The sequence below is a fragment of the Mus pahari genome, chromosome 1, assembly GCF_900095145.1.
Source record: "Mus pahari chromosome 1, PAHARI_EIJ_v1.1, whole genome shotgun sequence".
In the NCBI taxonomy this organism is placed as follows: Eukaryota; Metazoa; Chordata; class Mammalia; order Rodentia; family Muridae; genus Mus; species Mus pahari.
The window spans coordinates 51,235,277-51,260,572 of record NC_034590.1 but is presented as its reverse complement, the minus strand read 5'-3'; the positions used below and the strand labels follow the sequence as shown (position 1 = coordinate 51,260,572).

The 25,296-nt window shown below is 49.8% G+C and overlaps 2 protein-coding genes across 3 annotated transcripts; both read left to right on the top strand.

Annotated features, from left to right (window-relative positions):
- Positions 1-2,861: 2,861 nt before the first annotated feature.
- Pex11a (peroxisomal biogenesis factor 11 alpha) lies at positions 2,862-8,624 on the top strand. Its single transcript, XM_021215232.2, has 3 exons — positions 2,862-3,085; positions 5,399-5,514; positions 7,978-8,624. The coding sequence occupies exons 1-3, from the start codon at positions 3,030-3,032 to the stop codon at positions 8,544-8,546; spliced, it is 741 nt and encodes a 246-aa protein (XP_021070891.1). The 5' UTR covers positions 2,862-3,029; the 3' UTR covers positions 8,547-8,624.
- Positions 8,625-12,887: 4,263 nt separating this feature from the next.
- Plin1 (perilipin 1) lies at positions 12,888-25,254 on the top strand. 2 transcript variants are annotated; one of them, XM_021216715.2, is made up of 9 exons: positions 12,888-12,975; positions 13,545-13,603; positions 16,322-16,526; positions 18,355-18,437; positions 19,721-19,985; positions 20,660-20,832; positions 23,004-23,204; positions 23,636-23,881; positions 24,702-25,254. In XM_021216715.2, exons 2-9 carry the CDS (start codon positions 13,559-13,561, stop codon positions 25,038-25,040), a joined length of 1,557 nt encoding a protein of 518 aa, XP_021072374.1. In that variant the 5' UTR covers positions 12,888-12,975; positions 13,545-13,558; the 3' UTR covers positions 25,041-25,254. The 2 variants fall into 2 exon arrangements, with proteins under 2 accessions (XP_021072374.1, XP_021072383.1); XM_021216724.2 differs by having other exon boundaries at positions 12,888-13,031.
- Positions 25,255-25,296: the final 42 nt, after the last annotated feature.

Below are 25,296 nucleotides of genomic sequence, written 5' to 3'. Positions count from 1 at the left end.
AGAAGGAGTGTCACCCAGTATCACTCACAGGGAATGATGTGTTAAAATGCAGAAGGCTGCACTCGGGAGGCAGAGGCAGGCAGATTTCTAAGTTTGAGGTCAGCCTGGTCTACAAAGTGAGTTCCAGGACAGCCAGGGCTACACAGAGAAAACCTGTCTCGAAAAACAAAAACAGAAAAAGCAAACAAAAAAAAATGCAGAAGACCAAACTGCCTTTGTGTAACTTGACATCCTCTCAGATCATTTACAGAAACATAGAACAAAACAAAACAAAACCAATCCAATCGAGCATCACTTTGCAAACACCACTGTCCCCTGTAGCAGCTTGCTGTCAGCCATGGTCAAAAGCCACCACGTTCTTCAACATCTAGGTTGGTGGCCAGGGGTAGGGCTGTTGCTGAGAATAGAAAATAGTATACAATCCAGGAAAATGATCTGACAGTGCCTTATACAGTTGCATAGACACATACCATATCAACAGTCTAGAAGTATAAACACCTAAATTCACACAAAAACCTGCACATAAATATTTGTAACTCCATTTACAACCTCCAGATGTGGGAAACAGATAGAATGTTCTCTAGTGGATAAATGGGTACACGGAGTGAAGCACCATTTGCTAACAATGTGGATGGTACTGTTGTCACATATGACATAAACTAGTATCCGTATCTTATTCTGAGTGAAAGAAATCTGTCTTGCACACTTAAATACAGAGGGAGTCCACTTACGGAGTATTTGCAAAAATACCAAACAAGTAAGGAGACTAGCTCAGTAGCTGCCAGGGTGACAGGGAAGGGAAGGACAGCATGAGGGGTTGTGAGTCAGCAGTGGTCTTTCCAGGTTTTAGACCCTTCACACCACAGTGTCAGTGAATTAGTCAGTGTGTGCTTTGCTTGCTGGTACAATGATAGAGTATCGTGGACCTGGCTAAGGCCTCTGGCTGGGAGGGTCATGGGCCTTAGGACAAGCCTTTCCTAGTTTCTCCTAGAAGGGAACCAGATGCTAACATGAGCACAGGTAGACTTAACTGTTGCCTACAGCATAGCTGTCTGCAGAGATATGGGACAGATTTTGAATGTGGCTTGCGGTATCCACACATTCCCCTCTTTCATCAATGTAGGGGGAGCTCAAAATCAGAATAGAAGTGGGGAAGGTCTGGGAGTCATTTCTCTCTGTTCTACTATATAGTCCAGCTGTGTTTGTGGGTGTTGCAAGGAGCCTTAGAATTCTAAAAGTCAGCCCGGCTTTCTATCTTACTGTGAGAATGTATATTAACCCAGGAACTAGAGCATTTTTCACAGTTTGTTATTTGTTATACAATTTTCTTTTTTTTTTGATTTATTTATTTATTATATGTAAGTACACTGTAGCTGTCTTCAGACACTCTAGAAGAGGGTGTCAGATCTCGTTACGGGTGGTTGTGAGCCACCACGTGGTTGCTGGGATTTGAACTCCGGACCTTCGGAAGAGCAGTCGGGTGCTCTTACCCACTGAGCCATCTCACCAGCCCCCGTTATACAATTTTCAAATGGCTAAACATAGAGTCTATAGATCTGGTGTGTACTTTTACTTTGGGTCTGCAAGTGTTAGGGGTGGGCCCGATGCAGGGAATAGAGAAAAGTAGGCGACCTGAATTCACAGCCACACCGAACAAGCTTATAAACCTCCTTTGAAGAAGCAGCTTGCAGAACTTCCACCAGGGACTCTGGGTCTTCTCACGCGCTCTCCCCACGCCGCTCCCACCCTTTCACTAGGCTGCCGCTTGGGAACATCCATTGTAAAAAGCACGCTTTCTCTTTTCCTCCTCTTCTTCATCTCTCTATTCCTGGAAGCTACTGAGATTTACACTCCGTCTTCCCTGTTTTTTGTTTTTGTTTTTGTTTTGTTTTTTCAAACTCCCAGTAAAATCTTCCTCCAGTTTCAATCTGCAACTGTTTCTAAATTCTTTTACTAACCCACAATAGGGAGCCCTTGCTGTCTGCAGTAACAAGTTAGAGCATTAGGAAAGCCTGCCAGCTGAGGGAGGAGCATGTACTGTGCATAACTATACAGTTGATGTGGCCCAGGTCCCTGCAGGGATCAGTGAGCATAGCTCAGCTGGCTAGAGAGGCCTCACTGGGGGGGTACTGGCCCACAGGCTTTCAGGGAAGTCTGGGAACTCACATGTTACCCCATCCTAAGAAAAGCACCTCTGGGGGAATCCCCTAAGAAGGTAGGGTGACGCGACTGAGGCTGTTTTCAGCAGGATACTCCCACCCAAGCCATCAGAGTCATTGTTGGAATAACATCATAAGGGATAGGGGTAAACAGAAAGACAGGGGAGGGGTAATGAGGGAGGAAGGTGGGAGCAACGGTGAAAAGAAGAAAATTACTAAATGAGTGGGGCTCCCTCTTCAAACGCTGCAGAACCAACGAGCAGCAGTGCAATGTCACTGATTTCCTTTGCCTGTGCTTTGCTCATGTGGAGCTTGTAGGATTTCCTCAGGAATCATCTGGTTTTCAATAATCCTAACAGAAAATTCTCCCACTCTACTCCCACTCTCCTGCTAGAAACACACTCCAGGAACTGACTTAGTTCTGTTGCCTGCATCATAAGGCCTGACACTGGGAAAGGATGTGGCCTGCAGTCTCCAAAAGAAGACTTAGGGATCCTCCACCTGAGAAGACCATTTAGCATTCCTGATGGGGTTCGTGGGTACCTGGGGACACCTGGACGCCAGAGGCAGGGGAATGACCCACTCAGTGCCTCTACCTGGAAACCGAGACGGGAGAAGGCCACGACCTTGTGAAACTCAGCTCGGCTCTCAAGTCTTGTGGCTTGGCGTCGCCTTAGTAACCACCACTTCCGGTACCAACCGGAACTCTAAAAGCCGCGTTTCCGAAGGTGTGCCCACCCCCGTGTGGGCGGAGAGACTAAGTCCCACCCACCTGGCTACTAATCTGTTCCCGCTGTCCCCCCCGGGACCAGCGACATCCCAGAGGACCCACGAGGGAGCGGGCGCAACGCGTGGCTGTGGGTGGGAGCCATGGACGCCTTCATCCGAGTCTCCAACCAAAGCCAGGGCCGGGACCGACTTTTCAGGTGAGTCGGGTGCCGTCGGCCTCCGCCCCCGTCCCTTCAGGACCCAGGGTTTCTTCTCGGAGAAAGAGGTCACAGCCAGGTAAGTCGAGGCACGAGGCTGCGGCCAGCTCCCACTGAGGAGTTGCGAGCCGAGCCCCTCCTCCCTGTGAACCCGGAGGGGCTGTGCGTGCCAGCCACCTCGGCGTCTCGGGAGGTGACAGCTGCTCATGAGTGCGATCTTCTAACTTTCCCCAGGAGAGGGAAACTTCCCCGCCGCTCGACATCTTTCCTAGAGATTTCTTTTCCAGAGAAACTTTGAGCTTCTTTTGTATCTAAGGAAACAGAACACCTGTAGTTTGGAGCGCCGGTGAAGTCTTAACTCACGGAAAGACCGATTTATCTTCATTTTGGTCCAGTCTGCGCCTTGGAGATATCCAGCTGTTAAAAAGCTGCTTTGTAAACTGTAAACGTACAGCGGACAAAGTGTTTGAACAATACCTCCCAAGTACATAGTGTACTTTCGAAATCACCAATGCGTGTTTAAAACTAATCACACTTCATTTTTTTTTTTTTAAGAGAAATTTGAATGCTGCTTGGTGATCATTTAAAAGAAAAGGAAAGGGTGTGTGTGTGTGTGTGTGTGTGTGTGTGTGAAACACTGGAGTTTTATTTAACAACTCTTCTCTTCCAGATGTTTAAGTGGTCAACCTCTAATATTATTAACTAAACATACAAGTAAGAAAAGCCCTAATTGTGAGCCTTGAAGAGACCGACTGTACAGAGCCTCCCTCCATTGCAGCCCTGTGGAGGAGATACTTTTAATATTCTAATTTCACATATAGGGAAACTGAACCAGGAGGGTAGGAAGAATAATGTGGCTGAGTCAGATGCTGGTCCACACGATTGAGTCCAGCGCCAGCCCGCTTCTTAACTTAGCCGTGCTGCCTTTCTGTTTAACTTGATAGAGTCTCAGAATGGTTGAGTATTATCCATGGTTCATTAGAAGTCAACACATACCATTTTAGTGGTCCCAGAATGTACCCTACACTGTCTTTAATTTAGGATATATGTATTCAGCAAAATTTTATTTCCCAACCTTTCTAAGGAACTATATAACCACGAACAAACAAACCAACTAGCATTCCTAAAATAATGCCGTTTTCAGCCACTAGTGGACCAAACCTGAGAGAGGAAGCTGTATAGCATGAACAGTGTGAGCCTCTGGCCAGAGAGTGAATTCTGTCTCCTGTTCTCCCTCTTGCCCTCCTTTTTACAAATATATATATGTAAATATATATATGTAAATATATATATATATATATATATATCAGCTCATCATTGTGAAAAATGTACCACTTTGGGGAGTATTTTGTTTATTTTGAGAAAGTCTTACTGTGTACCCCAGACTGCCCCATAATTCTCTTCTCTCCATCTTCTGGGTGCTGGAGTTGTAAACAGGAGCCACCAGCTCTCTGCTGCAATTTTACTGAGAATAATATTCAAATTGTGCAGGGATGCCAATGAAGTTTGCAGTTCTAAGACAGTAGGGACCAGCACCTACTGATTTTTTTTTTTTTTTTTTGAACAAGGTCTCACTCTATAGCCCTGGCTGACCCAGAATTCTCTATGTAGACCAAGCTGGCCCTGACCTCTGCCTGAGTGCTGGGAACTAAGGTGTGAGCCACCACACCCAACCCGACACCTGCTTTTATTAAGTTGGCTGCCTGTGATTCTAGTTGACTTATTATATTCATCACCATGTCGTCATCATCATAGCAGGCGTGATATTAACCAATTGCTGAAAGTATTGCTATGCCAGAGTGAGTGTATTTGGTCCTTAAGTTTTAAAAACTAAATGTTGAGACTGGACTCCTCACTTGGTTTTTGAGTTTGCTTCCTGTCACATGTAGTTAGTTTAAACTAGGTAGCAGATTTTTGTTCGTTTTGGAAATCTGAAAAGCATCCTATGTAGGGGCACATAGCAGATGTGAAGCTTTGTGGAGCCAAGAGACCTCTCTGTTCATCCTCTCCCTCTGAGGCCGTCTGGGCCAGCAGAGGGCTTTGGGGGGAGCTGCACCCTGTGTGCGTGACTATGGCATCCTCTTCCCTAACCTTTGTGTCCCATTTCCACTGCATGCTCGCCCTTTGGCCCTCCTCTACGAGGACTGTTGCAGAATGCTGCTTTTGTAAGAACTTCAGCATGAGAAACCTTCCCAGAAGTTCCGCCTCAGCACGATGCTTCGCTTTGCTTTTTGATATGTTTCTCCTTCCCTTCATGAATGGAACTTTATTTGGTTTGTAAACTACTTTCCTCATTTTTTTTTTCCATTTCAGAGCCACTCAGCATGCATGCATGTTGCTTAGATATTTGTTAGAGTCTAAAGCTGGCAAAGAGGCCGTGGTACTGAAGCTCAAGAGGCTGGAGACCAGTGTGAGCACTGGCCGTAAATGTAAGTACCTGTCTCTCGGGGGACAGCGGCTTCTGCTTTCAAATCCTTAGCCTCAGACCCCAGAATTTACAACGTCCTTTCAAGGTTTTCATTTCCACTCACCCAAGTCTCCAGTGAAGCTGACAGCAGCCGTGCCTGGAGACCCCTAGAAGGTCGAATGGTAGAGCATTCACAGATGTCTCCCTCTGTTTGAATTTGGTGCTGTACTATATCTTCCTGCATAGTTATAGCCCTTGGGGCACACAGTGTGCCAGTTCACATCACATATTCATTGCCAGTGGGCACACAGTATGCCAGCTCATATCGGTTCTCAGAATGTATTGGTAGTTCCCAACATGAACTTTGGTCTAGCGTCAGCCCTTAAGTTCTATGGAACAGGATAGCCATATCCTGGACCACATGCCTTTTCCTCCTCATCGCTTGAGGGTTAGTGGAAGATCTAAATGAATACATTTTCCTAGACTGTGTGCCAGGTAGCTTCATGTGAAAGGCAAAGAACACAGGTAGGGGTTTTCAATGATAAACAGTGTCATTTTCATCTTCCTGGGAGACCCCATGCTTCTCAGAACGATCGCCTGCCTGCCTCCATTGTTTGACGGAGAGCAGACGTGTCAATAGTACATCAGCAGACACATCGGGTAGTGACGAGTGGTGTTGAATACCTACTTCATAAAGGTGCATTCCTTCCTATGGGACAGGTAAAATCACATGTTTTAAATTATATTCAGTGATAAATATGATGGCTGGGGCAGAGGGAAAAATATTTTGAAAGGAAGTAGGATTGAAGTTGTGGCTGGAGAAACAAGTATCTGAAAGGGAGGTTTCCCCCACCAGAGGCTCAGGACTGTTGGAAGCAAAGCTTGTCCTTACAGGATGCTTTCATGAAGGATCAGTGTCAAACCAAAAAGCTAGTTTGGTAGAGAGAGACTTAAGTAGTCAGCACAAAGGTTGGAAGGGTTGGCTAAGATTTCTGGATGGCTTTGAAGGCCAAGATTAGAAACTCTGTCATAAATGCTCTAGAATGTCATTGCTGATGTGTCCTTTAGAGTTTCACTGTCTTGAAAGTCCAGAAAGTACTTACCCGGTGTCATCCACCCGGGGTGCAAGAGCTGGGATGAGAACCTGAAACTCCAGTTTTGAAACAGCCATTTCTACTGTGTTCACTCTTTCCCCTGAAAGAAAAAATTGAGAGAAAGAGAGAGAGAGAGAGAGAGAGAGAGAGAGAGAGAGAGAGAGAACCATTTCATATACTGCTCTGCATTAGTAGTTCATGGTAAAATAGTGTCAGGCACTCTCCTGAGATTGTACGTGTTTGGAGAGTAGCTGCTTCTGGGTGGTTATTAAGCCAGATGGCCCATTTCTGGGTGCCCCTGTAAACACCTATGCATGGATGACCACTCACTAATTGGCTAATTGCATGCTTACGTAAGCACACAGTGGTAGATTAATTCATTTAAGAGTGCCATGTGACTATCGATCACCATAGCCACTCAATCCTGCCATTTCTCTTTGCTCTTCTTCCGTAGGTGGGCTAGATGATAGACAGATGATAACGCTGCTTTGCCAAAGGCTCCCTTTTAGTGACGCCTTAGTCACTGTTTAGTTGCTTTGAAGAAACATGATCAAGCCAACTTATATAGGAAAGCATTAAATTGGAGACTTGCTCTCGGTTTCAGGGACTTAGCCTGTTATAACCATCATGGCTGGGAGCATGGTGACAGGGAACATGGTGGCAGGGAGCATGGTGGCAGGGAGCATGGTGGCAGGGAGCATGGTGGCAGGGAGCATGGTGGCAGGGAGCATGGTGACAGGGAGCATGGTGGCAGGGAGCATGGTGGCAGGGAGCATGGTGGCAGGGAACATGGTGGCAGGGAGCATGGTGACAGGGAACATGGTGGCAGGCAGGAGTGCTGCTGGAGAAGTCACTAAGAGCTATATCTTGATGGGACCTGTGGGGATGAGGAAGAAAGAAGAAGGGGTGGTCTGGGGGATAGACAACTGGACCTAGGCTTGGGCCTGGGCTTTTGAAACCTCACTGCCCCACTCCCTAGTGACACACTTCTTCCAGCAAGGCCACACGTCCTAATCCTTCTATCCTATCAAAGAGTTCTACTCCCTGGTGACTAATGGCCTGTTAGAACCACCATAAATGGGAAACCAAATGTCTAAGGGTGTTGAACCTGGAGGTTTCACGTTAGCTACTCTCTTCCTTCTGAAGTATAGAGGTTCATACACATCCATGATGAACCTGGCCTGGAATATACTTGGAATAAATGCTAAGACACTCCTTGGAACGGGGGTGACAAGCTGGCAAGGTCACTGTCTTTTGAGCGCTGTAGGGCTCCTTTCCTCCACTAAGACTGAGCCTCAACTGACATCAGCTGCTGTGTTCTCAGTCCTTAGCTCGTCACAGGACTTGTGCCTCCCCTAATAACGTGTTGACTCTGTGGGTTCTCTTTACAGGGTTCAGACTGGGCAACGTGCTTCATGCCATCCAGGCAACTGAGCAGAGCATCCGAGCCGCTGACCTCGTGTCCCGCTTATGCCTGACGTTAGCCAACCTCAACCGAGTGGTTTATTACATCTGTGACACTGTCCTCTGGGCGAAGAGTGTGGGTCTTACCTCTGAAGTCAACAGGGAGAAATGGCAAAGGTGGGCGACCCGCCACTACTACTACTTCCTCTTGCTGAGCCTGGTCCGGGATCTGTATGAGATCTTGCTGCAGATGGGACATGTTGCACGTGACAGAGCGCAGAGAGAGAAATCCTCTCGGGACCCTCCTAAGTACAGCGTGGCTAATGAGGAGAGTGAATGGCTGCAGTCCGTCCTCCTCCTCCTATTCCAGTCTCTAAAGCGACACCCTCCCTTGCTCCTGGACACCGTGAAGAACTTCTGTGACATCCTGATCCCTTTGAACCAGCTTGGCATCTACAAGTCCAATCTCGGCGTGGTAGGACTTGGAGGTCTCGTGTCCTCTTTGGCTGGTCTCCTCACCGTGGTGTATCCTCAGCTGAAACTGAAGGCCCGCTAGGGTGTTTGGAGGCTTTAAGGCTAGCAGTTCAGTGGAACAAACATTTGTTTTTGTCACGATGTTTACTGTGCTTTTTTTTTTTTTTTTTTAAATCATGTGAGCATCTTACCAACCTGTGACGTGAGCAGAGATAGGACCAACAATGGCACATGCAGACTGATACCCTTTTGTAAATGCTTCAGTAACTTCATTTTCCCTTCAGGTAACATTACTGAGCATCTTCTATGTACATAGTAAGAGCCTAGTGTTGCTGGACAAATAAAGATGAAAAGGAAAGAAATCATAAAAGACCCAAAGAAACTAGAATTACAGATCGGGTTGCACGGGTCCCTGATTCCACACAAGCACACCAGGGCTGGAGCCCAGCATCCCAGCTCTGCTTAAGGTTTCCCTTTTCTCCCAACTGTTATTATTGTCCCCTCCCCCACAGATGTCAGGAGTGGGATGGAGGGGAGCTGGGCTCAGCGCCTGTTAACCTGTTGGTCCCAGTCATTACTGCAGTTGTGTCCTGCCCATGTCCAGTAGACGCAGAAGAACATCAGTGCCTCTGGGGTGGAGGCTGTGTCCCCAGGTAGAAGGCTAGGAGCAAGCAAGAATGGTGGAAGGGACCAGAGGTGAAAGTAGGTGGGAGGTCACCGCTGCCTGTGACTCATCCATCCCAGATAAGGACGCCGCTGATAGTACAAAACAAAGCCGATAGCACGGATTCATTCGGAGACTTTCCAGGATAATCCACGTGATCTTGTGACCTTCAGCAGCATCCCCGGGCTAAGATGCCTTAGCCCCTTAACATGCCCCCCGCCCCCCAGTCCTGGAGCTTCAGTTGATGGTTTCTGTTCCAGTCTATGAAATGCAAAGCAATCTAGACTCAGCCAGGTTGGTTTGATTTAAAGTTACATAACAGTTTGGACAATTCCACAGTAATTTTTATCAAAATAAGAGAATTAAACTTTTTCTGTCTATAAATGTAGGAACGTCAGTTTTCTGTGACAAATCTGATTTTCTCAGGACAACTGAGGGACAAGAAAGAGTAATAGGGCTAGTGGAGGGGTCGTTGGGACACCGGGTCAGTGCATTTGCCCGTGTTCGCTCTTCACAGTTCAGTCTTCCTGTCTTGAGCTTGGTTGATTTAGGTGTGTGGAGTGGGAGAACTGGCCAGCAGGCGAGCCAGTGTCAGCATCTATAAAGTCGTGTCTGTTAAGTGGAAATGAGAGCTATGCACTAAGTAATTGTTTCCGAGAAATGTGAAGAAGATTCTTGAAAAGTGGACTCGGGCCCTTGGCACTCTACTTTTAAAATGATAATGTGCTTTGAGAAGACTTTTGGGCTTTTTTTTTTTTTTTTTTTTTTTGAGATTAAAGTGGCTAAAACAAGACACCAGCAAATGCCTATTTGCACTGTAACATTAATTATGTCTAATAAATTTCTAGATAAAATTGACTCCTGCGTCTGTGAGTGTGTCTGCACTGGAGTCCGTGGGAGCTCAGGAATGACAAGGCGCAGGCTGGGAGGAAGGCACGGGGACGACGTTGAGGCTCTGGGTTGAGAGGTTCCCCTACAGATCTGTCCAAATCATTCCTGCTAAGCTGCTCTGCAGTAGCCTGGCGGGGGCTGGCCAGCTTCTTCCTGGAGAAGCCTGCCTTCGGTGAGGCACAGTATTTCGTGGCTGCCTGTTGTGGTGTTTTGGCTCTTGCACATTAGAGATGGTGTTGGCAAGGTGGAGAATGCCATCTTCTAGAATCTGGAACCTCAGTGGACCCTGCTACGTCATCCTCTTAGCTTTCTCCTCAGCTAACCCTCTCTACCTGGGTGCACGTTTGTGAGGGATTTCAAACACTGGGAAGCCCTGGGGGTGGGGGGCTGTGTAGCTGGGCTTGTGGCTACTTTGTGGGCTCTTTTCTCTTCCACCCTTTCCCACCCCTCTCCCCTTTCAACCCCAACACTAGGTAGGAGAGAAAGAAATCCCCGAATAAAGTCCAGGATAGAAAAAAGGGTGACCATATTATTAGACTACTCCCTGCTGATTTGGGGCATCGAGTTCCTTGGGGCAAGTTTGATCTTCACCGTCAGGATATCCAATTTCCTCTTTTTGACTCTTTGCACAGACTACTTGACAAACCACAACCAACCGCAACCAACAGCATCCGAGCATGAAGCAAATCATAGTCCCCAGCTGTGAAGCAGCCCCATATCCCTAAACCTGGGATTGAAACGAAAACATATTCCACACTATTTCTGTGTTCTTTAAAGAAACCAGCACTGTCAACCACAGGGCAGCACAGGGCAGCACACCAACAATTGAGCATCGCTGCCGAGCACTGACACAGCACACGTCTGGGTGCCCTGCTTAACTTGGGGACCCACCTGTGCACAGAGTGGCCAAGATCCCTGCTCTCCTGGAGAGGAGTAGCATGAGATAGCTCCCCCCTCTCACCCTCGCCCTTAGGATCTGCCTAGCGCTTTCCCTGGTCACCTTTCACCCACATCCTAGAATCCGTACAGAAGCAGCCAAAGGACCAGCTTTGTCAGCAGAGCTTTCAGGCACAGAGCCCTATATCCTCTCTGGCCCAAAGCCACTGCCCGGGAAGGCAGACTGCCCTTTAGCCTGGACTGTGTCCAGAGGCAAGCCTCCCAGGTCACTTGTCCCGAACCTTGAAGCAAAGGCAGAGGCCACTTTACACATTCCCCTCCTTCCCCACTGCTGCCTCACAGCCCAAAAGCTCAGTCCAAGATTAATAAGTATCAAATGCATCACATATTTATTACCTCTTCTGGAAGCTCCTTGTTCCATACCCCTCCCTTTCCTGACATCTCATTCCCTGTTTTATTATACCGAAGATAAAATTTACTACCAAGGATCTAGTCTTTCTCACATCCTTATTGTTTATTGCATTTATGCATGTATTTGGGGGGGGCGTTTGTGTGTGTGTGTATGTGTGTGTGCTCATGTGCACTTGGACACACCCACACTTATATACGTGCTCAAATGTCACAGCATGCATATGGAGGTCAAAGGACATCTTGCCAGTGTCAGTTCTCTCCTTCAATTCTGTGGGACCAAGGGATTGAACTCAAGCAGTCAGGCTTGGTGGCAATCACCTTGACCTGCTGAGCCATTTTGGTGACCCTACCCAGTGCCTCTCTCTCCTGTTACTCACACTAACAACTTAGTAGGCTCAACAACATCAACTCTGGTGAATAGGGACTAACAGTGGTGCCGTCCTCTTGTTCACTGTGATTACGAGGCCCTTTCTAGTCAGTCTAAGACCGACACAGCTTGGCACCATGGTGCTCTATCAACTTTAATCAGAAACTAAAGTTTGAGTTTGGGCTTGAGTTCCTGTTGTGGAAGGAATACCAATGGATAATTCTTGGCTGTCTGGGTGCTATTGGTTGGCAAAAACAACCGACCAACCAACCAACCAAACAAACAAACAAACCAGCTTGTCAACACCTTTACTTGTCCAGACATAAGTGAACAAAACCAAATTGTTCTCCTCCTTCTTGTTCTGGTGACATTTAAGTAAAGTTTCATCCTCCCTCTCTCCCTCCCTCCCTCCCTCCCTTCTTTCCTTAGTGCTGAAGATCAACCAGGGCTTTCCACATGCCAGGTCAGCAAGCACTCTGGCATGGAGCTGCACCCCCAGCCCCTAGCTTTTTGAGACACAACCCCTTGCTATTTGGCTCAGGTTACCCTCAAATTGTCAAGTCCATCTCAGCCTCCTGAGTGCTGGGATTACTGGCACGTGCCACAACAGCCAGCTTCAAAATGTTTTCTTTAACTCTGGGGGTTCACAGAGGATGAGGTGTCTCCCTCAGAGCCCGGTTGCTAAGAACTCAACTCTTACCACTCTATCTTGCCTTTTTTTTTTTTTTTCAGGGAATCAATCTTGATAGTTGTAGACTAATACATTAAGGTGAACCCTATCCCTGCGTGGGTTTGAATCATGCTGCTCAATGGTCATCCTTGCTAGAAAACAAGCAAGGATGGGGTAATGTTTGAATGTTGTTCCATAGAAACTTCTCAGGGAAGGGACCAGAGATTATAGAATGACATATAACTTTGAGTTTAGGAGTTTAACGACACATTGCAGTGAAAAGCAATTATGGAAAGCAATTTCTGTCCATTGAAAGCCAGAAATATTCTGGAACTATCGTCTCTGGGCTCTGACAAATGAGTCCTTTAGCTCTGAGAACCACCTCTTTATTGCCTAAGCATCCCCCGTAGAAGTTAGGGTGAGCCCAGGGGACACCCTGGGTCAGACAGCTATGGCAATGGGCTGGCCCAGCTTTCTCTCCCTCTTTGCCCTCCTCTAGCTGGGAGGTCTGAGAGGCATTGCTCAAGATTCCCTGGAGTGGCTGCAAGTGTTTCTGAAGAGGAGACCTTCCACAGCTGGGCTATCTGTGACTGAGGTGGCGGTCTGCTGCAGTGAGTGTGGGGTCCTCGGGTGTCTGCCTTACCTGGCTGTTTTCTCAGTGCTAAAGGCAAGGAGCTGGGAGAAAGAGCGTCCGGGGGAAATGATCAAGGGATGCAGAAATCTGCAGGGAGACCCCTGAGGAAAAGAACGAGAGATGAGGGGCACAGAGGGACCGGTGGCTTACCCACAAGATAGCTCTCTGAGAGAAGGCTTAACCTAGCTGGCAAGGTGAAGAAAAGGCTAAACTCTATCCAACACTCATTCTTTAGTCTCTTTCAGTCTCTCTTTCAAGAGTCCCAGATTTTGTCCTAAACCGTTTCTCTCGTCTACATTATCATTTTTCTTGAGCCATTTAAAAAAAAAAAAAAAACATCAATTTTGAGCGGATTACGGAGCTCATTTTGAGCAGACCAGGAGACTCGTTGTGTTGGGACCCCAAGTCTCTCCTATGTAACATTCGCCTTCCAACCTAGGCCAGCTGTGCTCCCAGATGGCTAGCGGGTGGCCTTGAGAGGGAGGGAGGGAGGGAGGGAGCCTGAGAAATACAAGCTTCTGATAGATCTGGGATTCTGCCTTGCAGCGTGGAGAGTAAGGATGTCAATGAACAAGGGCCCAACCCTGCTGGATGGAGACCTCCCTGTAAGTGACATGGGCTCCTGTGAGGTGGGAAATGGGCCACCAAGGGGGCAGGGGTGAGCAGAGAGGGAGGGTCAGGGGACTTCAAGCAAGATGTCTACCTTAGGTTCAAAACTCACTGTCTCTGTCTGTTAACTCCTGTCCTTGCCACCTTTCACAGGGATATTTGTGTGTGTGTGTGTGTGTGTGTGTGTGTGTGTGTGTGTGTGTGGCGGCAGGGTGGGGGGGGGCGAGATGGCTATAGAGGTCTAAGAACCGTGGAGAAAAGGATAGGAATGCCGGCTGGGGCCTCAGGAGAGACAGAGGGAAAGAAGCCACCCAGAGGCACAAGTCCCCCACCCAGAAGGCTGTGTGCACCCTACATAGCCCATGCTTTCTGTGGCTTTGCCTTCAGCCCGTGACTCTCATCTGCCGCACACAGCCTGTGCTGCCTGCCATGCGAGGGAATGAATTGGGAGTTCAGTGTGTCCAGTGTTTAGCTCCGGCCCGGGTTTCACCACGATTTTGAGTAATTCTGTTACTTTTCCGTGTCCTTGACATCTTTTGCCAAGGCCTAGCTCTGGTTTGGACCCAGTTCAGAGAGGGAGATTCTGGCGTTTGACCCTGGAGGAAAGGAAACTCATTCCAAAGTAGCCTTAACTAAGCCCCAGGCGCACGAGGGGCGGCTATCTCCTTTTGTACTGAATATGAGAGAGGCGTCAATGGAGCACAAAAAAAAATGTTAAACCTTCTAACTAACCATTAGTGGCTTCTTCCAATTCCAGCTCGTTTCTCCTTAAGCTTTGTCTGAAACAACCCTTGAGAGCTCTGCCCAGATGGTTAAAGAGGGTGCTTGCTCTTGTAGTCAGAATCCCTTTCTCCCTCTGATATGTGACTCACTTGCAGGATGAAAAGCTAAAATCCGTGTGGCCTGCTTTGTCCCGGAGCCCAGGCAGGTCTCCTTGATGGCTCTGTTAACCCAACCTCCTGCAAGCAGAGGACAGACTCAGGGAGCACCTCCAGCAAACTACAGTACCGATCAAGAGCTCTAGGCATCTGACCAGTACCCTGGGTCGTCACAGCCTCCTACCCCATGACGAGAATCACTCTCTCACTCACAGACTGGGCCTTTTCTACTTTCTGAAACTTAACTGTGCAAGTGCTGACAAAGCAAAATGTTTTGATAAGAGTGTGGAGGCATCTGAGTAAGAAGAGATGGCCGCACTACATCCCACAGGCTGAGGCTCACCGGACCGCCGACTTAAACACAGAGTGTCATATTTTAAGAAAGGCCACACCAACTTTTAGAGTGTCTAGAGGAAAGGACCACAGGTCTATCGTGTGACCCATTTATAAACCAGGTGGTAGTGGTGCAAAGCCTTTAATTCCGGCACTTGGGAGGCAGAGGCAGACAGATCTCTGTGAGTTTGAGGCCAGGCTGGTCTATACAGTGAATTAATTCCAGGGCAGCCAGAGCTTCATAGTGAGACCCTGTATCAAAAAAAGAAAAGGAGAAGAGAGGGAGAGGGAGAGGGAGAGGGAGAGAGAGAGGGAGAAGGAGAAGGGGGAGGAAGGGGAGGAGGGAGGGCAAGCAGGGATTCCTTAAGCAGAGGAGCCTTCCACATTTTACAAGGAGCAGTCCCATGTGACTCAATTCTCCAGGATTCGACAGGTACTAGGGACTAGAGGCCATTCTACTGGGAGAAGGGAGACACNGGGGAAGGGGAGGGGAGAGGGAGTGGAGGGGAAGGGGGAGAGGGAGAGAGGGAGCTTAACTTACACATTTTACAAGGAGCAGTCCCATGTGACTCAATTCTCCAGGATTCGACAGGTACTAGGGACTAGAGGCCATTCTACTGGGAGAAGGGAGACACATACACATAATCCGAGCAGGGTGGCAGAGGTAGACAGCCCAAGGATAGACACAGCCATGATGGAAGAGAGTCAAAAGTTGGTCCTAGTGACACATGACATATGCTTGTAGTCCCAGCACTGGGAGATGGAGTCAGTAGGGTTAGGAGTTCAAGGTCATCTTCAACTATATAGGGAGTTCAAGTCTATCCAGGGCTACATGAGACGTATGACACCTGTCTCACAGAGGAGGCGATAGTGAGAGAATAATAGTCTATTGTTTTTACTTATTTATTATATGTAAGTACACTGTAGCTGTCTTCAGAAACCCCAGAAGAGGGCGTCAGATCTCATTACGGATGGTTTTGAGCCACCATGTGGTTGCTGGGATTTGAACTCAGGACCTTCAGAAGATCAGTCAGTGCTCTTAACTGCTGAGCCATCTCTCCAGCCCCTGAGAATAATATCCTATCAATCCAAAAGGGATATGGGAGGGGAGGTGAGCCTATTTGTCAGTGATCCAGCATCCGTAGACATGGGTCCAGCATCTCAGAACGACCATGAAAATGTGTAGATGAAAATCCTGGTTGAAGGTGGACCAAAACTCGCAGACATTTCCTTCTCCGTGTGGTCTATGAGGGGTGAGCTGGGAGCGGGAGTGGGATTTGGCTTGGCTCCCAGGGAACACAGATCACCTGAGGACTCCTCCAGAGCCTAGGTGGTGGCCAGGAAGGCATGGCAGGCTGGGTCTCATTTTCCCTGTGGGCTTCCTCATGTTCTCATGACCTTGCTTCCCTTAGACTTGGGCTGGCCTCGCGGGCGGCACACAGGATCCTAGCAAGGCTCAGCTCGCGAGGAGGTTGATGCATCTGATTCTTTCTTTGCTGACAGGAGCAGGAGAATGTGCTCCAGAGAGTCCTGCAGCTGCCTGTGGTGAGCGGGACCTGCGAGTGCTTCCAGAAGACCTACAACAGCACCAAAGAAGCCCACCCCCTGGTGGCCTCTGTGTGCAATGCCTATGAGAAGGGCGTGCAGGGTGCCAGCAACCTGGCTGCCTGGAGCATGGAGCCGGTGGTCCGCCGGCTGTCCACCCAGTGTGAGTCCTCATAGACTCTGTGGCATCCTGCCCGTCCACTGAAACTCCCCGCATGTCTACCTGTCTGCTTGTCGGTCTGTCTGATCGTCTCACAACTCGTTTGTCCTCCTCCCTGACTGCCTCCCTTGCTTGCCTATATCCGACTTCCTGGTCTTCTCCTCTACAGACATGTATCTATACTTGCCCAGCCTGGGGTATCTTAGGCTAACAAAGACAGCCAAAGAATGTTGGGAGAGGTCTGGGTGTGAGGGGGGGGCCACAACTCTGTGAGCAGCGGTGAGAGTAGGACCAGTGGCAGGACATTTAGCCAGTCCAACTCCAAATGCAACAGAACCAGTAGAATCTTGCCTGAAAACTGGCCTAGCAGTGCTGAAGGCTTGAGAGAGAAGGCTCATTTGCCCAGTGCTGCTGATACTGGTTCCCGACAGGTGGGGGCAGCAGAGAGCTGCTGGTGGCAGAAACAAGGGTCCTTTCAGGCTCGCCCCACCTCTGCTGTTCTGCCTCCATCTGAGAGTACGGTCTCTAAGACTCAGCTCTTGGTGGCTCTGAGGACACTCTCAGCAGCACTGAGAAATCTAGCATCTTCTACCATCCTGATAGAGGCTCGTGGGTATGTGAGAATTCTATCCACAACCAGGCAAGAAAGACTTAAAGGCTCCACTTAAAATCCATGGTCACATACAAAACCCTGGTTGAACTCTGTGAGTGGAAAACAAAAAACAAAACAAAACAAAACAAAACAAAACAAAAAACAAACAAAAAAACAGAACAAAATGATGAGAACATGAGAAACGAACATAAGGGTTAACAAGAGTGGGGGGGGGTTGAGAAGACACAGGGATAAGAGTGAGAAAACTCACCATATGCGTGAATAAAGTTGTCCAAGAAAAATGCACTCAATTACTGATAATAAGATAATAAAAATGTCTCAGGCTCTAGGCTAGCCCTCCTGGAAGTCCTCATTCCGTTCAATCAGAAGACAGCCAAGTCCTCTGGGCTCTTTGTTACTTCAAAGAAATATGAAAGAGTATCTATCTATAAATACCCTTTGAATCTGTGCCTTCCGCGACCTTTACCACAGAGCCTGTGCCCTCAGCAGACATGGGCAGTCTCTTCTGCATCTTCTGTGGCTTATCCCACTCCCCAGGGGCAATGTCGTCTTTTTCCTCCCTGTGTCTCCTGTCAGCTTTCAGCCATCTTGACAGTTGGGGGTTAAAGCTGGTTCTAGGGTCCATCTGGAGTGGCTCTGTCTGTGGCTGTGAATTCATCATCTCCAGGACTAAGCAAACCTGCTCTCGCTGGGGCCAGTGCAAAGGCCCCGGTGCCACCTCCCTCACTTCCACCTGGGTTCCAAAACCCTGAACAAGGAGGCGGGGAGGGAAGAGAAAAGCGCTTGGTGATTCACAGAGCTGCTGCCATCATCACTACAAGCTTGCCCGCCCAGCCGCGGAACCACAGAGGCTGATGGTTCTGACTCCTGACAGGAGGGGGCAGCAGAGAGCTACTGCCCAGGACCCTAGAGATAAAGAACAGGGGTTCTGTGAGTCTTACCAGACAGACAGGGACTTGCTAAAGCCACGTGCTGTGCAACGTGCAGGTGGAGGTGCAAGGCCTTGAGTACAGGACCCACCGACTCCAACATGACCCTCCTCTCAAGGAATCACAAGTACGTGAGCGCTAAATATAGCAAAGACTCTCTGGTTCCCAAATGCCCTGGAAGCAGCAGGTTGGAATCTGTGGGCCCCAGTGTGCTTTCTTTGAGGCGGAGGCCACTCTTAGTTCCTCAAGAGCAGGCAGGGATCACCCCAACATGGCCCTTCCCTTTCAGTCACAGCTGCCAATGAGTTGGCCTGCAGAGGCTTGGACCACCTAGAGGAAAAGATCCCGGCTCTTCAATACCCTCCAGAAAAGGTGAGTCCTCCCTCTTCCGCGGTGCTCCCTATACTCTGTTGGGGTCTCCTTTCATGAGCGAGGACAGCTGATGGTCTGACTGTGCAACTTTCTGTGTTCGTGGGGGGTGAGTACCCTCTTAGGCAAGTAAAGACCCCTCTCCTTCCTGTGCGATCAGGTAGAGTCTGGGCGTCTGGGATAACAGGCATTTGCCTCGGACAAGCTCAGACGGACTCTTTTATGGCCCTCAAAGGAAAGGAGGGCTATCCTCAACATGGTCTTCCCATAATTGCTCAGCTTTCTGATACTGTGGCCCTGGGAGCTGGGACACTGTGGACTTGCACAGAGCTACTTGTTGACAACAGCTACCTAAGATCTTGGGTTCCACTCGATGAGACCTCAGGATTACGCACACAGCCTTGAGATCCAACCTTTTATGGACCATGAAGCTAAAGAAGTCACTTTCCCTCTGGCCACACCTTTATCTATCTTTATCCAGTGCTGGCTTCAGTCAGGCCTGTGACCTCATGTTTTACTGGGAAACCACCAATCTTTCTTACAAATCTCCCCTGCGCCTTGCCCTTGCCCAACAGCCACAGCACGGGCTTCCTGGAGCCCTCGTGGGTCATCCTCGGTGCAGGGCTTTGCTACCCACGCTGTGCAGATGAGTCCACAGCCTGAGGTGAGGACCACTAGGGGGCAGAGGCCTGCTCTCTAGTGCTCCGGACAGACACCTTCGTCTTTGCCACAGAGGTACTCAGTACTCTCAGGAGGAAGAAAGCTAATTCCTCCACTGTAAAACTTGGATCAGTGTGTGATGGGGAGACAGAAGAGCGAGGGTAGGGCTGCTGAAGAGGGGGGTGTTTTGTGTGAAGGTATCAGGACAGGTGCCAACAGGGGCTATCCTCAAAGGCCAGATCTTCAGGTAGTGTGGAGAAGCCAGGAGACCCAGGTAGTTGGCACAGCAAAGGTGGGTTCTTCCCCACCACACACACACACACACACACACACACACACACACATCATTGCTGGTCCCTGGGTCCTTTTTAAAAATTATTATGTGTTTATTTTGGCTTTTTGAGACAGGATCTCATTCTGTAGTCCCGGCTGGCCTGGAACTCACTACGTAGCCAAAGGTAGCACTGACTCCCGGTGACCCTTCTGTGCCAGCCTCCAGCCCTTGCATTACAGGTGTATGCTGCCATGCCTGGCCCTGGGCCTTTAAATGGAGCCCTCCAGGAAGCTGCTAGGCTCAGGGTCTAGGAGGGATTCCACATAGCTGACCGCCTCCCAACACTCCTCAGATCGCCTCTGAACTGAAGGGCACCATCTCTACCCGCCTCCGAAGCGCCAGGAACAGCATCAGTGTGCCCATTGCAAGCACCTCTGACAAGGTTCTGGGGGCCACTCTGGCCGGCTGCGAGCTCGCCTTGGGGATGGCCAAAGAGACAGCGGAATATGCCGCCAACACCCGGGTTGGCCGACTGGCCTCTGGAGGGGCTGATCTGGCTCTGGGAAGCATCGAGAAGGTGGTAGAGTTCCTCCTGCCACCAGACAAGGCGGAGTCAGGTACCTGCCATCCAGGCTGGCTGGCCACCCTGGGAGCCAGCTGGCCGCTCAGTACCCGAGGATCAGCGGGGGGTCGGGGGATACAGGTCTTATTGGCCCTGCTCTGGGATAGGGGATGCCGCTCAGCATCTTCAGAGGATTCCCAGGCTTTAGTTCCTCACCCCAAATGTAAGTGGGAGGGTGAGCTTGGTGTTGGCTATCACCAGTGGGGACCTGGTAGAAGTTAGGCAACTGGTTTCCAGCCTGAGGTGTCCATTTCCTTTTTTCCCCCCAAAATGAATGTCATGCATATGATTGTTTTGACTGCATGTATCTGTTCTCTCTCTCTCTCTCTCTCTCTCTCTCTCTCTCTCTCTCTCTCTCTCTCTCTCTCTCTGTGTGTGTGTGTGTGTGTGTGTGTGTGTGNTGTGTGTGTGTGTGTGTGTGTGTGTGTGTGAGAGAGAGAGAGAGAGAGAGAGAGAGAGAGAGAGAGAGAGAGAGAGAGAGAAACTATTGCCTGAAAAAGCCAGAGGAAGCCTTTGGGTCCTCTGGAACTGGAGTTACGGATGGTTGAGGGCCACCGTATTAGTGCTGAGAACTGAACTCAAGTCTTCCACAACAGTGGCGAGTGCTGAGCAGTCTCTCCAGGCCCCTCGGTCCCTCTCTGATCTGCCCCCCCCCATATCTTTATCTAGCCCCTTCTTCCGGACGGCAGAGGACCCAGAAGGCTCCCAAGGCCAAACCAAGCCTCATGAGGAGGGTCAGCACCCTGGCCAACACTCTTTCTCGACACACCATGCAGACTACAGCACGGGCTCTGAAGCAGGGACACTCTCTGGCCATGTGGATCCCGGGTGTGGCACCCCTGGTGAGTGTCTGCTCCGAGTTCTCCCTGGCCCTGCTCTGTGGGTCTCCTGGTCCCCTCTGTCTTGGAAACATGATGCAAACTGAGGGGTGGCCCTGCCCCACCACCTTCCCTCAGAGGCTCTCTGACTCCCAGCCTTCATGACTCCATATGGGCCTGTTATGCGGGCTTTCCCAGCCCTATTTGCTATTAAAACAGTAGAAGTGTCACCCACAAACAAAGTCATAAAACCTGTTCAGTAGACAAGAGTCCTGTTAGCTGTTCCCTGACTATGCAGGTTTCCAGTCTTCCCTGCTAGGGTTTTGGATTCCCCAGGACACCCAGGCAAAACTGCTGCTTTATTCTTCTTGATACAGTTAGGATGAGTTTTTTTTTTTTTTTTTAACTATAAGCAACTTAGTAAGAAACTAAATTGAAATAAAAGGAAAGAAAAAAGCAAGTCAGCTGTGTTGGGACATACTAATAATCTCTACACTTGGGAGGCAGAGGCAGGAGGATATCTTGATGTTTGAGACCAGTCTTGTCTGTAGAGCAAGTTCCAGACCCCTGTACGGTGAGACAACAACAAAAGAGCCACAAACAAACAAACACACAAACAAACGGAAAACCAGAAACAGAGGCAAGCGGATTTCTGAGTTCGAGGCCAGCCTGGTCTACAGAGTGAGTTCCAGGATAGCCAGGGCTATACAGAGAAACCCTGCCTCGAAAAACAAAAAACAAACAAACAAACAAACAAACAAAAGAATAAAAAGAAAACCAGAAACAAATAACAAAATTAGAACACGGAGGTGGGTCTAGCCTGGGCATATGTGAGACCACACATCCACAGCACAGAAGTCAGCAGGAAATGACTGCTTTTCATTTGTGAGACAGGTCCTTTTACTTTCATTATCTTTTGATCTTTCATTGATTGATTTGGTTTTTTGAGATAAGGTCTCATTCTGTAGCCCAGGTTAGCCTTGACTTTGTGGCAATTCTCTTACCTCAACCTTCAAATTATTAGTATTACTAGTGTCTCCCATCACATCCAGATGTGAATGGTTCTCTTTTTTAAGTTTTGTTTTATTTATTATTACTCCGCATGTCAACTCCTCCACCCTTTCTGAGATATGGATGGATGGATGGATGTCATGGTGGCACTAGTGCCACGGTCGAAAGACAACTCTCAGCAATTGGTTCTCTGAAGAAGTAAGGAGGGGGGCAGGAGAGATGGCTCAGCAGTTAAGAGCACTGACTGCTCCTCTGAAGGTCATGAGTTCAAATCCCAGCCACCACATGGTGGCTCACAACCATCTGTAATGACATCCCATGCCCTCTTCTGGGGTGTCTGAAGACAGCTACAGTGTGCTCACATATAATAAATAAATAAATCTTTAACAACAAAAGAAGAGGAAGAAGAGGAAGAAGAAGAAGAAGAGGAGGAGGAGGAGGAGAGGAAGAGGAAGAGGAAGAGGAAGAGGAAGAGGAAGAGGAAGAAGAGGAAGAAGACAGGGGGACCACTGCAAATTTAGGGCCCAGCCTGGTCAACACAGTGAGTTCCAGCCAGCCAGGGTTCCATTGATAAAAATGAAGCTAAGTAAGTAAATAAATGGCCACAGAGATTGGGGTTGTGGCTCCAGCTTTGCATCAAAGGGCCCTGGATTCCATCCAACACTAAAAAGGGAGCGAGAGGATATGCGACTGTAGAAGTCAGAAGGGGGCCACAGACCGGGAATACAGACTGGAGACGCTCAGGAGAGTCTTTTGAGGTGTGGAAATAGTCTGTCTTGAGCTGCTATGGTTACATAGAGTGTGCTGCAAAAACTCACAGAGCTCTATGCTCTGTGCCTTCCGTGATAAGCTTTTTCCAGTTAAAATGCTGGGGGAGAGGGTAGCTAGATGCCTCGGTGATTAAGAACACTTGTTGCTCTTGCAGAGGACCCAGGTTCAGTTCCCAGCAGCTCACAATCACCTATAACTCCAGTTCAAGGGTATCTGATGCCCTCTTCTCGCCTCCATGGGCACAAGGCACACAGATGGTGCACATGCGTACACATAAAACGAAATAAAAAATATATTTAAAAAAAAACCCTGTGGGGCCAGGCTCTTGCCACCACCCTACCCTGCCCCTGTGACATGGGCTTTTCACCCTAGATGGGTCTGCTGAGTAGCTGTCTGTTGCTGTCCCCCCTCAGAGCAGCCTGGCCCAGTGGGGCGCATCAGCAGCCATGCAGGTGGTGTCCCGGCGGCAGAGTGAGGTGCGGGTGCCCTGGCTACACAACCTGGCAGCCTCTCAGGATGAGAGCCATGACGACCAGACGGACACGGAGGGAGAGGAGACAGACGAGGACGAGGAGGAAGAGGAGTCTGAGCCCGAGGAGAGTGTGCTCAGAGAGGTGACGAAGACAGAGAAGCCCGAGGCCTCATAGCCCACGGTTGGGGGGTGAAAAGGAGGGGAGTGGGAGAGAGTAAAGGGATCTGTCCCCAGGCAACCCCCAAACCCATAGCTGACAAAGTATCAGTTTGTCACTCAGTGTGCATCACAATGTCAATAAAAGTAGCCGGGGCAAGGATTGTTGCTCCATTCTGCAGAGGAAGAGACTGGGGTTCAGAGAGAGGAAGTGACATGATGAGGGCCACTCCCTACAGCTAGGACAGACCCAGTCCTAGATGTTTGTCTTCCTTCCTTCCTCCCTCCCTCCCTCCCTCCCTCCCTCCCTTCCTTCTTCTTTCATGTCCACGTTTCTTCTCTAGCTGGGGCTGGTGGCTAGGGAAAGGGTCCGAGGAGCTGATGTAGGACAGGGGCTAACGGTTCTCTGGCCCACAGGTAACAGCCCTGCCCAACCCGAGAGGCCTCCTGGGTGGTGTGGTACACACCATGCAGAAGACTCTCCGGAACACCATCTCCGCAGTAACCTGGGCACCTGCGGCTGTGCTGGGCACGGTGGGAAGGATCCTGCACCTCACACCAGCCCAGGCTGTCTCCTCCACCAAAGGGAGGGCCATGTCCCTGTCCGATGCCCTGAAGGGTGTTACCGATAACGTGGTAGACACTGTGGTACACTATGTGCCGGTGAGTCCTGCCCCAGGGCCACCTTCTGACTCCCAAGGTAGAGTTGACTGAAGGGGATATAAACCCTCCTTTTGTCCAGTACCTGGAGACCCTTCTCCAATCCTCAGCACTCAGAACCTTCTTATTCACTGACACGGATCTTTCCCGGCCCAAAATACCTCCCCCTCCTCCCAGCCCCCCCCCCCCACTTGCCTCCCACTTGATGATAGAATCATTTGTTTGTGAGTCCCTAGTGACTCAGCCCTCCCTCTTCGGATCCCGGAGGGAGAGCCTGGTAGGGTTGTATGCCACCGTCCTTTCGGGGCACCCTGAACAGCAGGCTGTGCGTCTGGGACAGCAGCTGGCCCTATGTCAATTCTATCACCAACATGGGGGTGGGGTAGGGGTGGAGAGCCAAGGGACACTAATGCTGTCCTTTTGAGAGTCTCTGAGACCCTCTCCAGTGGAAGTTACAGGTTGAGCAGGCTAAAGGAGAGATTGGTGGAACAAGTGACCCTGGGTCAGGGCAGGGGAAAGGTTACTCAATCATTGGTACCAAGAGTTTGGCAGTCAAGCTTATTTGTATTTGGTCCCAAACATATGGAAACTGGGAGAGGTGGCACGCTTCAAGGATAGGGACTCCTCCCTCCACCAGAGCCCTTAGAACCCCAGGAGTATCCCAGATGCGCTTCCCCCCACGCCCCTGCACCCGCCATCCTAATGGCCTACACCCCAGTCTGTGTCCTTATGATGGCAGCCCCTGGGAGAACTAGGCCAAAGGCCACAGAAAGGGCGGTGACTCCTACGAGAGGGATCCCTAACAAGGGTGCCCGGCTGTCAGCTTCCCAGGCTGTCCCTGATGGAGCCCGAGAGTGAATTCCGAGACATCGATAACCCTCCAGCAGAGGCCGAGCGCAAAGGGTCCGGGGCGCGGCCGGCCAGCCCGGAGTCCACGCCGCGCCCGGGCCAGCCCCGTGGCAGCTTGCGCAGCGTGCGAGGTCTCAGCGCGCCCTCCTGCCCCGGCCTGGACGACAAAACCGAGACGTCAGCGCGTCCCGGCTTCCTGGCTATGCCCAGGGAGAAGCCTGCGCGCAGAGTCAGCGACAGCTTCTTCCGGCCCAGCGTCATGGAGCCCATCCTGGGCCGCGCGCAGTACAGCCAGCTGCGCAAGAAGAGCTGAGCCCCTGCTCGCCCTGGAGCCTCCCCACGGGAAGGTCGCTTCTCTCCAAGGGGCTCTCCATTAGGGTGGCCCGAGCCACAACCCCACGATGCTCTCGAGGCACACATCATGTCCTAAGCATCCTTTGGGGGCTTGACCATCAGAGCCAGTTTTTAAGGGTTACCAGAGCAGCGGTCGACTCTCTCCTTTCTCGTGGGCAGATTCTCTCATGGCTCTTCTCCTCCTCCTCCTCCTCCTCCTCCTCCTCCTCCTCCTC

Coding starts and splice junctions, on each gene's coding strand:
- Plin1 (XM_021216715.2), top strand. CDS start 13,559: ATGTCAATGAACAAGGGCCCAACCCTGCTGGATGGAGACCTCCCT. Junction 13,604..16,321: donor TGCTGGATGGAGACCTCCCT/GTAAGTGACATG, acceptor CTTTGCTGACAG/GAGCAGGAGAATGTGCTCCA. Junction 19,986..20,659: donor ACCAGACAAGGCGGAGTCAG/GTACCTGCCATC, acceptor ATCTTTATCTAG/CCCCTTCTTCCGGACGGCAG.
- Pex11a (XM_021215232.2), top strand. CDS start 3,030: ATGGACGCCTTCATCCGAGTCTCCAACCAAAGCCAGGGCCGGGACCGA. Junction 3,086..5,398: donor GGCCGGGACCGACTTTTCAG/GTGAGTCGGGTG, acceptor TTTCCATTTCAG/AGCCACTCAGCATGCATGCA. Junction 5,515..7,977: donor TGTGAGCACTGGCCGTAAAT/GTAAGTACCTGT, acceptor TTCTCTTTACAG/GGTTCAGACTGGGCAACGTG.